Source organism: Cebus imitator, unplaced genomic scaffold (assembly GCF_001604975.1).
Source record: "Cebus imitator isolate Cc_AM_T3 unplaced genomic scaffold, Cebus_imitator-1.0 Scaffold312, whole genome shotgun sequence".
NCBI classification, from domain to species: domain Eukaryota; kingdom Metazoa; phylum Chordata; class Mammalia; order Primates; family Cebidae; genus Cebus; species Cebus imitator.
In genome coordinates, this window is record NW_016107627.1 from 1,873,584 (window position 1) to 1,886,169 (window position 12,586).

The 12,586-nt window shown below is 43.4% G+C and overlaps 1 protein-coding gene across 6 annotated transcripts in view; it reads right to left on the reverse strand.

The window, feature by feature from the left end:
• TMTC4 (transmembrane O-mannosyltransferase targeting cadherins 4) overlaps window positions 1-12,586 on the reverse strand; it is a 68,535-nt gene that overhangs the window by 13,228 nt on the left and 42,721 nt on the right. For all 6 annotated transcript variants that reach the window (XM_017503581.2, XM_017503583.2, XM_017503580.2 and 3 more), the window contains 3 exons: window positions 7,058-7,137; window positions 6,771-6,878; window positions 6,536-6,677 (listed from right to left, as the gene is read on the reverse strand). In XM_017503581.2, the coding sequence (XP_017359070.1) occupies window positions 6,536-6,677; window positions 6,771-6,878; window positions 7,058-7,137 (330 nt within the window). The remainder of the gene's footprint in view (window positions 1-6,535; window positions 6,678-6,770; window positions 6,879-7,057; window positions 7,138-12,586) is intronic.

The following is a 12,586-nucleotide window of genomic DNA, read 5'->3' on the forward strand; positions in this document are numbered from 1 at the left end:
CCCAGCTATTTTTTTTTTTTTTTTGTAGAGATGAGGTTTTGCCGTGTTGCCCAGGCTGGTTTCAAACTCCTGGGCTCAAGCCATTCCCAAAGTGTTAGGTTTACAGTTGTGAGCCACTGTACTCAGCTTCTTCTAGGATTCTTGTAGTTTGAGGTCTTACATTTAAATTTTTAATCTATCTTGAGTTAATTTTTCACTCTTTTGTGTATGGCTGGCCAGCTATCCCAGCACTATTTATTGACTAGGAAGCCCTTTACCCATTGCTTTAAAAAAAATTTAGTTGAAGACCACATGGCTATAGGTGTGTGGCTTGATTTCTGGGTTCTCTATTCTGCTACACTCATCTTTGTGTCTGTTTTTGCAACAGTACGATACTGTTTTGGTTAATGTAGCCTTAAAATAAAGTCAGGTAATATGATGTCTCTGGCTTTCTTCTTTATGTTTAGGATTGCTTTGGCTATTCAGGTTCTTTTTTGGTTCAATATCAATTTAAGAATATTTTTTTCTAATTCTGTGAAAAATGACGTTGGTAGTTATAGAAAGAGTGTTGAATCTATAGATTGCTTTGGTCAGTATAGCCATTTGAACAATACTGATTTCCAATTCATGGTCATGAAATGTTCTTCCACTTGTTTGTGTCGTCTCTGACTTCTTTCAGCAGTGTTTTGTAGTTCTACTTGCAGAGATCCTTCACCTCCTTGATTAGCTGAATTCCCAGGTATTTTTCTTTTCATGGCTATTGTAAATGGGATTGCATTCTTGATTTGGCTCTCAGCTTGAATGTTATTGGTGTATAGATATGTTTCTTATTTTTGTACACTGACTTTGTATCCTGAAACTTTACTGAAGTTGTTTATGAGGTCTAGGAGCCTTCTGGTAAAGTCTGCAGGGTTTTCTAGGTGTAGAATCACATTGTCTATGAAGAGAGGTAGTTTGATTTCTTCTTTTCCTATTTATATATCTTTTGTTTCTTTTTCTTGCCTGATTGCTCTGGCTAGGACTTCCAGTACCATGTTGAATAAGAGTGGTGAGAGTGGGCATCCTTGCCTGGTTCCAGTTCTCAACGGGAATGCTTCCAGATTTGTTGTTTCTTTTGAGAGGGAATGTTAACATTGGTAACAGAATACAAAATGGCTAGCTCTCAATTTGCATAGTTAATAAAAGCACACACAGAGAGAGAGGTGGATTTTTTCAGCAGGTGACCCTGTTGCCCTCTTATCTCAGTTCAAATGCACATTTTATTTGAGTGTACTTGATCCCTTTAACTCTGCAAAAAGTACACATGATTATAATTTTTCAGAGCTTAAGGCTGTTTCCTTACTTACTGCCAAGTCTGTCTTTTCTGTAGACAACAAAAACATTTTGACTTGTCCTACGCTGCACAGCAAATTGGTAGCATATTATGCAAGAAAAAGAAAGCATTAATGAATCATTTGCTAAAAATGTCAGAATTTCCCATGAGACTCAGAAACTCAAGTTACAATATTTTTACCCCTTTAATGAGGAAATGATAGGAAAAGTTCAGAAAATTAAAATAATTTGGGATGCTTAATTATTCTAACAATTATCTCTACTTGATGTTCCAGCAATTCCTCAGGTTAATTCACTCCACCAAGTGATATGCATTTGAGTCACTTGGACAAAATCCACGGTGACATTTGAACATACCCAGAACAATCAATATAACTTCATTTACCAAACATGACAAAATCTTCACTATTTTACTGTTATTACTACAACTATTATTACTATGTATTGAAGAATAGATGAAATCAGATAAAATTTAGTTTTATTTTGTCTTAAACTCTACTCACCTTATAGCATCTACACAAAGGGAACAAACTTTCAGGGATGCAGAGAAACGTGATAATTTAACCAGAACTGCTCATCTGGGAAGTAGATGGGTAACATCAGTCACCCAGTAGTCCTATGCCCACCCTTCTGTACTCTGCTCTGACAAGCAGAGGCTGGGAGTCTGCAACTACATTTCCTGGGCTTCTTTGCCACTTGGTTCCTTTCTGTCAATAGGCACTGGATGGTGGGGAGAGGGGAGCAGTCCTTTCCTCCCACTCTCACTGTCTCCTTCCTTCCCCTGGCAGTGTTTCTGAAGAGATTATGTCCCCTCCTCTACCGTCCCAGGGTGGCATCAGCAAGCAGGGTGGGAGCAGTGGTCTGTCACCCATGATCACAGCTCTTGAGGTTGTGGTAGGTCCAGAGATTGTAACCTCGTATGAGTTCTTAAACTGACGCCCTCCTGTCAGTTCCCCTAAACTCACAGGATTCCCTTTAATCTCAGAGTTCATGTTACCATCACATTTTTGCTCATCCAGCCTTCCAATGACAGTGTAACCAATTCCCTACATTAAATCTTCTCTATCTAAAACACTTAGAATGGTTTCTGTTTTCCTGGATACATCCAGTCCTTCCAACATGAATTGTCTTCAAGTAATCCCTCCAGTCACTACTACTGTAACTTCGTAAGATCAGCACTATGTCCCAGTAATCCCGCTCTTCCTGATTTCCTATTCCACAACAGAGCTGCCTTATATTCTCTCCATATTGGGGTCTAGAAATCAAAACAAATCTCTGTCTCCTGTTACCAGAGAGTGATTTCTTAAAACAAACAAAAAAACCTCTTAAGTTATTAAGTTCCTATTTGCCAATATATAAATGGGTTGGTTGAGTTGTTGAAGATTAAGCTCTTAATGCTTTTAAGCTGTCAAGCAGGAAAAAGCTGGATAATTAAACCACAATGGAGAGCAAAAGCCTTAAATAGGCAGGAACAGCTGGCTGAAGGAAATGCAGGAAGACCATTTCACGGTAGCGTAATTAGTAAACAATATACACAAAGAGCAGTACTAGGTCTCAATCTGTTCAATGCTATAGATGATCTTCCAAGTGAAAGTATAATGAATCCCAAGGACTACAGCACATGATAAAAGCTGGTACTTTATAGTCTATGCTCCTCCCTTTGGATATAACTCTTACAGAAGGAGCATTTATTATAAATCCTCTATTTTCCAAATCCCAAGGAACTGCAGTGAAAGGCAGCTACTAGGAGAGGGAAGAAGACTGTTTAGAGCCTAAAGGACAACGTGGGAGGCCGCAGGCGACCCACTCACTTTGTGAGCAATAAAGGAAAAGAAGAGCAACCTCCAGAAAAAGAAAAAAAGGAAGGAAAGTAGAATTCATATGAATATCAAGTGTCATCTTTAGTCACTTGAGTACTAGTTTAACAGATACAGTGAACAGAAACTGTAATCCCTGCACCCATACATTCATAACCACCCAAATGCATGAGTTCAGGTTAAGACCTCATGTGATCCCATCCACCACCCAACCCCTATTCTCACTTCACTGACTTTGTGAGGATCACCCCTGCTTTATATGTGATTGAATTTTCAAGTCACCACTCACAGCATTATGCTGAGGTTTTAGAGCCTCCCCTCCCCCCAGGAACAAACAGCCCATCATTATCATAGTTTCAGCTCCCCTGGAATCTTCAGGTCGTACAGAGAAAGCGGTTTCAACATCAAAGCAGGTAACTAGGTCATAAAGCATAGAATTTTAAAATGTAAAAGAACAGAAATGCACACAAGGTCAGTGGTTCTGGAGAAAGTTAATATGAGACAAAGGAACATCTTGCCATTAATCTTCCGTATTCAAGCATCATGCGATTCCATGGATTCAGCCATATTCCTGTCACCCTTGCCTCTGTGCCAGGAATAAATAATTCCCCTTTTCCACACTGGAGTAAGCACATAGAGATGGTATCTTCCTATGGCACATCATAACTGAAACATGTTTTGCATTTTTTGAGTAAAAAAATGCAATGATATGGTTTGGCTCTGTCCCCACCCAAATCGTATCTTGAATTATACCTCCCATAATTCCCATATGCTGTGGGAGGGAGCCAGTGGGAGATAATTAAATCATTGGGGTGGTTCCCCCATACTGTTGTCATGGTAGTATGTCTCATGAGATCTGATGGTTTTATAAGGGGAAACCTCTTTTGCTTGGCTCTTATTCTCTCCTCTTATTCTCTGCTGCCATGTAAGATGTGCCTTTCACCTTCCGCCATGATTGTGAGGCCTCCCCAGTCATATGGAACTGTGAGTCCATTAAACCTCTTTTTCTTTATAAATTACCCAGTCTCAGGTAGATCTTTATCAGCATTGTGAAAACGAACTAATACATGCAACCACTTCACTTTAATATCTATAACACAAGCATTACTTGTCCACGTAAAGGGACTTCTCCCAAGGAGGAAAGGTCACATTTTATCCTCAGTTAGCCAGACATTCCTGCCACCTTGTTTTCTCCATTCATAAGATTCTATCTCCAAGGCTCATAAAATCATGGCTACCCAGTCTAGAAACAAAGACAATAAGACCAAAGACATTCACATTATGGTAAAAACCAAAGTCTGGTTTTCCAAGAAATTTAAAGCAGTCAGTGTTTTTAGGATTGCTCCCCACAAACCATGGCTTCTGCTCCGATATGATCACTCTGTCATCCAAGTTCAGACAGAGCTGCTTACCAGGTGCAGGGCCAAGGACCTGCAGGGTATCGGAATCACTGGGGTGATTCATTATTGTTATTTTACTTAATTTTTTTGTTGCAGAGTCTTGCTCTGTCACCCAGGCTGGAGTGTGGTGCCATGATCTTGGCTCACTGCAACTTCCACCTCCCAGGTTCAAGTGATTCTCCTGCCTCAGCCTCCCAAGTGGCTGGGATTACAGGCATGCACCACCATGTCTGGCTATTTTTTGTATTTTTAGTAGAGCACGGGTGTTTCACCATGTTGGTCAGGCTGGTCTCAAACTCCTGACCTCAAGTGATCCGCCTGCCTTGGCCTCCCAAAGTGATGGGATTACAGATGTGAGCCACTGTGCCCAGTTTGTTATTGTTATTTTAAAAACACAGATTCTCTATAGAGCCTTTGATTCCCTAAATGTCAGATGGGGTGGAATAGTCTAGATGCATATCAATTTTGGGAACTACTAGTTTTTTTGTTGTTTTTTTGTTTTTGGCAGAGAGAGAGGGAGCCAATGCAAAGGGCTAGTCTTATTTGGAAAGAAGAAACTTTACAGCACATTTTGAGTAACTTGGTGCAGGCGCTCAGTGTGCCGGCGCTCAGTGTGCCAGCTGGTGGGGCACCAGCTTGTAGTGGGTTCCACAGCTCAGGCACTGCTGGGTCTTGCCTTTGTGCAGCTCAAACCAGATGACGGCACTGTTGTCCTCTTCATGAGTATACCACTATTCTTTTGGTGATTGAGGGGACTAAGTTAGGGTCTTCCTTGGTACCTGAAGCTGCCTTTGGGAGTAGTACATTGTGTGGGTCCAGTCCCTTCCTTGCAGCCATCATGACCTCCCTCTCTGAGCCAGTCACCTGCCTGTTATCAGTAGAAACACCACCTCCAGATGCCATGGCGTGCACCGCGGCCGTGCCATTGGACTGCCAGCCCTCAGGGCCTGCATAACCAAGTGCTCCAGCTCCATCAAGTAACCTTGAAGCCATCACCTCGTGACAAGCAACCAAGGGAACTACCAGTTTTGACAATATAAGAACTCCTTAAACCAAGAGGCTTCAGGCCTTTAAAATGAGGGTAAGCAGGCATCTCTTTAGAACATAAGGGTGCTTTCCTACCTGTAAAGCTAATCTGAATAAAATCTAGAAATCTAAATATAAACTTATTTTAAAGTCACATTGCTATGCATGTATTCTAGTTCGGTTAAAATGAACAAAATTTTTTTTAATTAACAATTTTTATCGAATACATCTAAATATATTAAGAACATATATATTTGGTTTCTTGAAACCAAATTAAGTGGTTGATTTATAGGGAGAATACAACCATTCATGTTTAAAGAATTTTGCTGTGTGTGTGTGTGTGTCTCATTTTATTTTAGTCAAGAAAATCAAGAGCAATCAGATCTTCATAAACATCCTGTCAATAACCAAAAAATATAAAGCTACTATTGAACACATTATTTTCTATTTCCATCAAATAATGACAAAGCCCTTTCAAATAATCCAAATAATTTCAAATAAATCCCGTGCCCTCTAAAGCTGTCTCTTTAGGGGGAAATGCTCGGTGCAGATGAAGAGCACTGCTCCCTTAAGGAAGGAGAACAAGGGAGCTCCGAAGTCATACTACGGATTTGTTTCTTTAATCTCTGTTTGTATTAAATTCTTGTTTTAAAAACAGAGACTGATGTTTATCAGGAAGTTACCCATTGGAGCACTGTTTTACAGGGTGGAAGGGATTTTAAGATTTTAATTTATTCCTTGGTTTAACCTGTTGCCTGGGTGACCTCTTAAACTTGGCTAATTCACGGTGTACTTCTCTCTAATGAGAACTTTAAAAAATTACTCACAAGCAAATCAAATAGCTACCTTCAAAAGAGATGAAAACATGTGAAAGAACTTTATAAAACTGATTGGGCTAGGAGGATGCTACTATGTCATTTTACCATAAATAAAAAAGAGAACCCATCTCTCTTCCACAGGCATAGGGTGCCCCGAGCTTACCAGACGCCCGAGGTTGTAGTAACAATCTGGGTATTTCCTTCTGTGTTTAATCGCCGTCCGGTAACTTTGCTCAGCTGCTTCAAACCGTTTCAGGCTGTTCTGCACTATGCCTAGATTCATCCATGCAGCAGCAAAGTCTGGCCTAGAGGAGCAGTTTCAACAAGGATAAACAAGAAAGGCTTATTGCAGGAGCTCCTTCCTTTGTTACTAGCATCATTATAAAAGCAATGCTTACTGTATTTGAACAGCCAAAGACAGCAGCTCCTCAGCTTCCTGTAGTTCATTCCTTTCTTTTAAGATATTTCCAAGATTATTCATGGCATGAACATACTTGGGATTTAATCTGGAAGTTAAAATAAAAACCAAGCTGACCATTAAATGCTCATTAGTATGTTTTTGCTAAACTCTCAGGAATCGGCAAAGATACTGTAAAGTTGGGGTCCTTAAAGGAACAGGCGTTTCATACTAGAAAGTGAAAATGATCTGTGTACCTAATTTCTCTGTAAGACATATTTGCCATACCTTACAGCTTCCCGGTAATATCTGATGGCGGCTGTCTGGTTGCCTTTATCAGCCAGGTTTTTGCCAATGTTGTAGTGAACCTGCAAAAAGAAAACATTTGGGTCATTAGCAGACAGACTTCCTGTTCAGAGCCTGGACCCCATCATATCTTCTAACTGAAGACAAAAGGTAAAGGGATGAGGAAAAAAAGCACCCACCAGAACTTTAGCTAAAACCCTACAGGGGTTAGGGGTTGCTTGTGCTTTAATCTCCAACCCTATAAGAGGATCAGAAGAAAGGGAGACAGGCATGGTACATCTCTAAAGCACAACAGAAAGGAAATAACTAAAGACCTCACCAGAGAAAACCAGAAAACTACAAAGCTGGGCTTTTTAAAATTTTACTTTTGATTTTTAGAGATGGGGTCTTGCTATGTTGCCCAGGCTGGAGTGCAGTAGAGCTATTCCCAGGTGCAATTAGAGCATACTGCAGCCTTGAACTCCTGGGATTCAGTGGTTCTCCTGCTTCCGTCTCCCAAGTAGCTGGGACTACAGGTACACACCACCACACCTGGCTTGTTTTTATCAGCAAAACCTCAAATCCTCCTTACCAACACAGTCCACTAGAGTGGAGATAACAAAGTCCAATCACATATGAACACGAGGAGAAGAAACCATGATTCTGTCCCTACCCATTTAAGCAAATGTGGCCCTTTCTTGTATGACATCTTTCTTCTATAGCTAGCATCACAAGCATTTTACTCTGTGTCTGTTCTAGACAGAATGTTAATGCACTCCCAAAATTCAAATGTTGAAATCCTCACTCCTAATGTGATGGTGTTGGGAAGTATGGCCTTTGGGAGGTGATTGGGTCATGAGGGTGGAGCCCCATGAATGGATCAATGCCCTCATCAAAGAGGCCCTGGAGAGCTCCCATGTCCCATTTTCGCCATGTGAGGACACAGTGAGAATACGACCGTCTGTGAACCAGGAGGCAAGCTCCCACCAGACAATCAACCTGCCTGCACCTTGACTGTGGGCTTTCCAGCCACTGGCACTGTGAGAAGTCAGTGTCTGCTGCTGAAGCCACCCTGCCTCTGGTATTATTCTTTTTTTTGAGATGGAGTTTCACTCTTGTTGCCCAGGCTGGAGTGCAATGGCGTGATCTCGGCTCGCTGCAATCCTCACCTCCCAGGTTCAAACGATTCTCCTGCCTCAGCCTCTCAAGTACCTGGGATTACAGGCATGTACACCATGCCCAACTAATTTTGCATTTTTAGTAGAGATGGGGGTTTCTCCATGTTGGTCAGGCTGGTCTCAAACTCCCGACCTCAGGTGATCCGCCCACCTTGGCCTCCCAAAGTGTTGGGATTGCAGGCGTGAGCCACCGCACCTGGCCTCTGGTATTATTCTTTCACAGGGTCTGAGCAAGGGTGTTGCTGAAGTACAGAGAGCACGGCTGCAGGCTGGAGAGCCCGGGAGGAGCAGCTGCACTCACAGGGAACCCTGGGCAGGGCAGGCTTGGATCAGCCCTTGTCCTCAGAGCCAAGAGGTTGGGCTGGGTCTGTAAGTGTGTGAGTGCCACAGGGCTGCAGCAGCAAAGCACAACAAACTGTAGGGCTTAACACAACACACTTCTCTCACAGTCCTGGAGGCCGAGGCGGTGTCCACAGGGCTGGTCCCACTGCAGGCTGCGGGAGAGACTGCCCCTGCCTCTCTCCTGTCTCATGGAGCTGGCTCGCAATCTCTGGCTTGCAGATGCCTCGCTCCCTCCTCTGCCTCTGTCTTCATGACCATCTCTCCTCTTTGTCTGTCTCCCTGTCTCTTCTCCTGTCTTACAAGGACACCAATGACACTGGATTAAGGGCCCACCATCCTCCTGTATGACCTCACTTAACTGACGTCCTAATTACACCTGCAACAACCCATTCCCAAAAAGGGTTACACTCCCAGGTCCCAGGGGTGAGGATTTGAGCATATCTTTTGGGAGGCATAGTTCAACCCATAGCAGGAAGCTAGAGGCAGAAGGCTAGAAGAGGTCATCATCAGGTTTATGCTCATGTGAAACAAATCCTGTGGTGGGAAAGAGATGTGAGTGGGGAGAAGCAGACGTCAGGGGCTCTGGGGAGGCTGTGGCTGCAGTCCTGGAGGAGAGGACAGCAGACTGAACTAGGGTGGTAGTGAACCCCTGGACAGGTTTGAAGAACAGTGAGGGAGCAAAAAGCATAGAAACTGGTGACCAACTGCTAGGAGAAAGGGAAGTGTGTCAAGAACAAATGCGAGGTTCCCAACGTTCAGGACAGAATGGATGTGATGGCTTTCAAGAGAAGTGACAAGTGATCAGGCTTGTTTAGGGGGATAGGCTAGACTGACATGGTGGTACAAGGTCACCACCCATTTCTAGAATTCTTTTCATTTTGCAAAACAGAAACTCTGTACCCATTCTCCCCTCCACTGAACCCCTGGCAACCTCCATTCATTTTCTGTTTCTATGCATTTGACTCCTAGGTACCTCACGTAAGTAGAATTGTCCATTTGTGTCACCTGTGTCAGAATTTCTTTCCTCTTATGGCTGAATACTACTCCTTTGCATGGGTACGCCACATTGTTTGTCCATTTGTCCTTGGATGGACACCTGGGTGGCTTCCACTTTTTAGCTATTGTGAGTAATGTGGCTATGAACACGGGTGTGCAAATATCCCTCCGAGTCTCTGCTTTCAGTCCTTTTGGGAATATGCCTTCAAATGGAATTGTTGGATCATATAATTCTGTTTTTAATTTTCTGACATACTAAAATGGATATTATAGGAATTTCACCTCCATTAAAAAAGAATGAGGAGAGGATTTTCAATGACTGAAGAGGGGGTGAAGTAGGCTGGATGGAATGGGGCTCCCAGCTGCCAATCTGCGAGGAATTCTCAGGTCACCTTGGAACGAGGGCATCAGGGAAGCCAATATATGGCAGTTTCTCAACTGTATGTGGGCTTAGAATAAATGACAAAGAAAAACGTGGGGACCTGAACTAAGCCCAGGGCAGCAAGACGGCACAAGCTCACAAGGACTACAATAAAAAGCATTTGTTGGCTGGGAGCAGTGGCTCACGCCTATAATCCTGCTACACTGAGAGGCCAAGGTTGGCAGATCATCTGAGGTCAGGAGTTTGAGACCTGCCTTCCCAACACAGTAAAACCCCATCTCTACTAAAAATACAAAAATTAGTTGGGTGTGGTAGTGCACGCCCGTAATCCCTGCTACTCGGAAAGCTGAGGCAGGAGATTTGCTTGAACCCAGGAGGTGGAGGTTGCAGTGAACTGAGAGCATGCCACCACACTCCAGCCTGGGCAACAGAGCAAGACTCTGTCTCAAAAAAAAAGAAAAGAACAGAAAAGAAAAAAAGTATTTGTTGATGACCAAAAGCTCCTTTTGGGACTTTACAATATAAAGGGAGTAGTAACCCCAGAGCAGATGATGCCACAGAAACCCACTCAGTCAGGAGCATGTAGTGTGGGTGCTACTAACAGCAGTCATGGCAAATGGTAAGATGGTGTGCAGTTGGCATGCCTCGAGTGGCACCCACCAGTGGGGCACGGTGTTTTGGGCTGTGTGTGCACAGTCTCTCCTCATGGTGGCTCGAGGCATGGCTGCTGTGACCGTCTCTTCTGAGTTGCTAAACTGCTTCGGGGTCATTCAGCGTCTCATTGAGGGCTGTGAAGCTGGATTGGAACCAGGCTCTGAAGCCTGTACTTCTTCCCATTAGATCACACGCATTTATTACAGTGTTGGGGGAAGGTGAGGGTGACTGCTCAAGGCACTTTCTAGATCCACTCATTCATACCACTGGCTTTTTCCCTAAGTAACATCACGTTTCTTGTTATATGATATTGTCCCCCAAAGTTGACATTAAACCCCTGACACCCCAGAATGTGAAGGTATTTGGAGCTAGGGTATTTAGAGGTAAGTAAGGTCAAATGAGGTCATACGGCTGGGCTCCAATCCATAAGACCCCAATCCAGTCTGAGTGTCTTTACAGAAAGAGGAAATTTGGACACAGACACCAGAGATGTGTGAGCACAGAAGACAGGTCACATGAGGACATGGGGAGAAGAAGCCGTCTGTAAACCAAGGAGAGAGGCCTCGCAAGAAACAGCCCTGCTGACACCTTGATCCTACACTTCCAGCATTTAGAACAGTGAGAGAATAAACATCTGTGGTCTAAGCCACCCAACCTCCGCGCGCGCGTGTGTGTGTGTACGCGCGCACGCGCGCGCACACACTTATAGCAGTCTGAGAAGACTAATAAAATCCCAAAACACAGAAATGGCTTAAACACATTCAAGTAACACTACGTCTGAACACTGCTTCCAAATGACCCCTGAAAACAGAACCACATCCTGCCTTATCAATCTTAACCTACAGTCACAGCACTTCCTCAAAGAGACTCAGCTTTCTGGAAGACTATGAAGCAGTGCATATTAACAGGTTTTCTTAACTGTCAATTTAAAAGCATAGAGATTTATGTTTACCCACTCTGATGAAAGGACTCACAAGCAGAAAAATCGCAGGTGATGAAAATGTGCGTACTACTGTGCACCACACAGTATAATTTGAACTTTCTGCATCAAATTATTGTCCATTGATAGGCATTTTCGTCCTTAAATTGTAGCTTGGAGGAGGCTCAGTTAATGCTATCACCGAAGTGCATGTCGAGAAAAGTGCTCTAAATGATTAGAATTTGAGCTTCCCCCAACTCAGCTTGGATGTATGACTTCACCTCCTCTCCTACGCACAAAAGAACCCGGGGCTGGAGAATCCAATCTGCCAGCGATGTCCTTGTGGTCCTCAGAATACAAATACGGCTTCTACTCAGACATCAACTCGATGCCCCCCCTCTTCCGCCCCTAGCTCCTGCTGTTTTCCTTTGTTCCAGGCAAATTCTGTTTTCTCAATAAAAAGCCCAGACAAAGAGTTCAACCGCCCTCTGCAGCATAGACAGTGTTCTGTTAGACACTCCGAATGCCAGAGACCACAAGATCAAGGGAGAAGGACACGGGAACAGGAGCTAGTTAAAAATCTGATACAGCCTTAGAAGGCAGACCATCATTAAGAACTAGTAAACAGGTTTACCCAGAGGCCAGCCTTATCCTGTGGGTTAGGTGGAGGGAATTCTTTGAATAAAAAATAGCTGCCTAGATTGCAAAACAAAACAGAACAAAAAATCTCACAACCAGGTCACTTAAAACGATGTTCAGAGAATGAGTGACTTTTGTTTCCCTGAAATGTGAAAGATTGAAAAAGCCTGTGTGTTCTTCAACTTTCCCTCTAGCATTTGTGATGCACCTGCTGAGGCCATGAATTAGCACAGGAGAAGTCGAAGACAGAAACAACCATCACAACCCAGTAACATCTAAATGTAAGAAAGAAAGAGTATCGGTTAGGCCGGGCATGGTGGCTCATGCCTGTAATCCCAGCACTCTGGGAGGCCGAGGCGGGTGGATCACGAGGTCAAGAGATCGAGACCATCCTGGTCAACATGGTGAAACCCCGTCTCTAC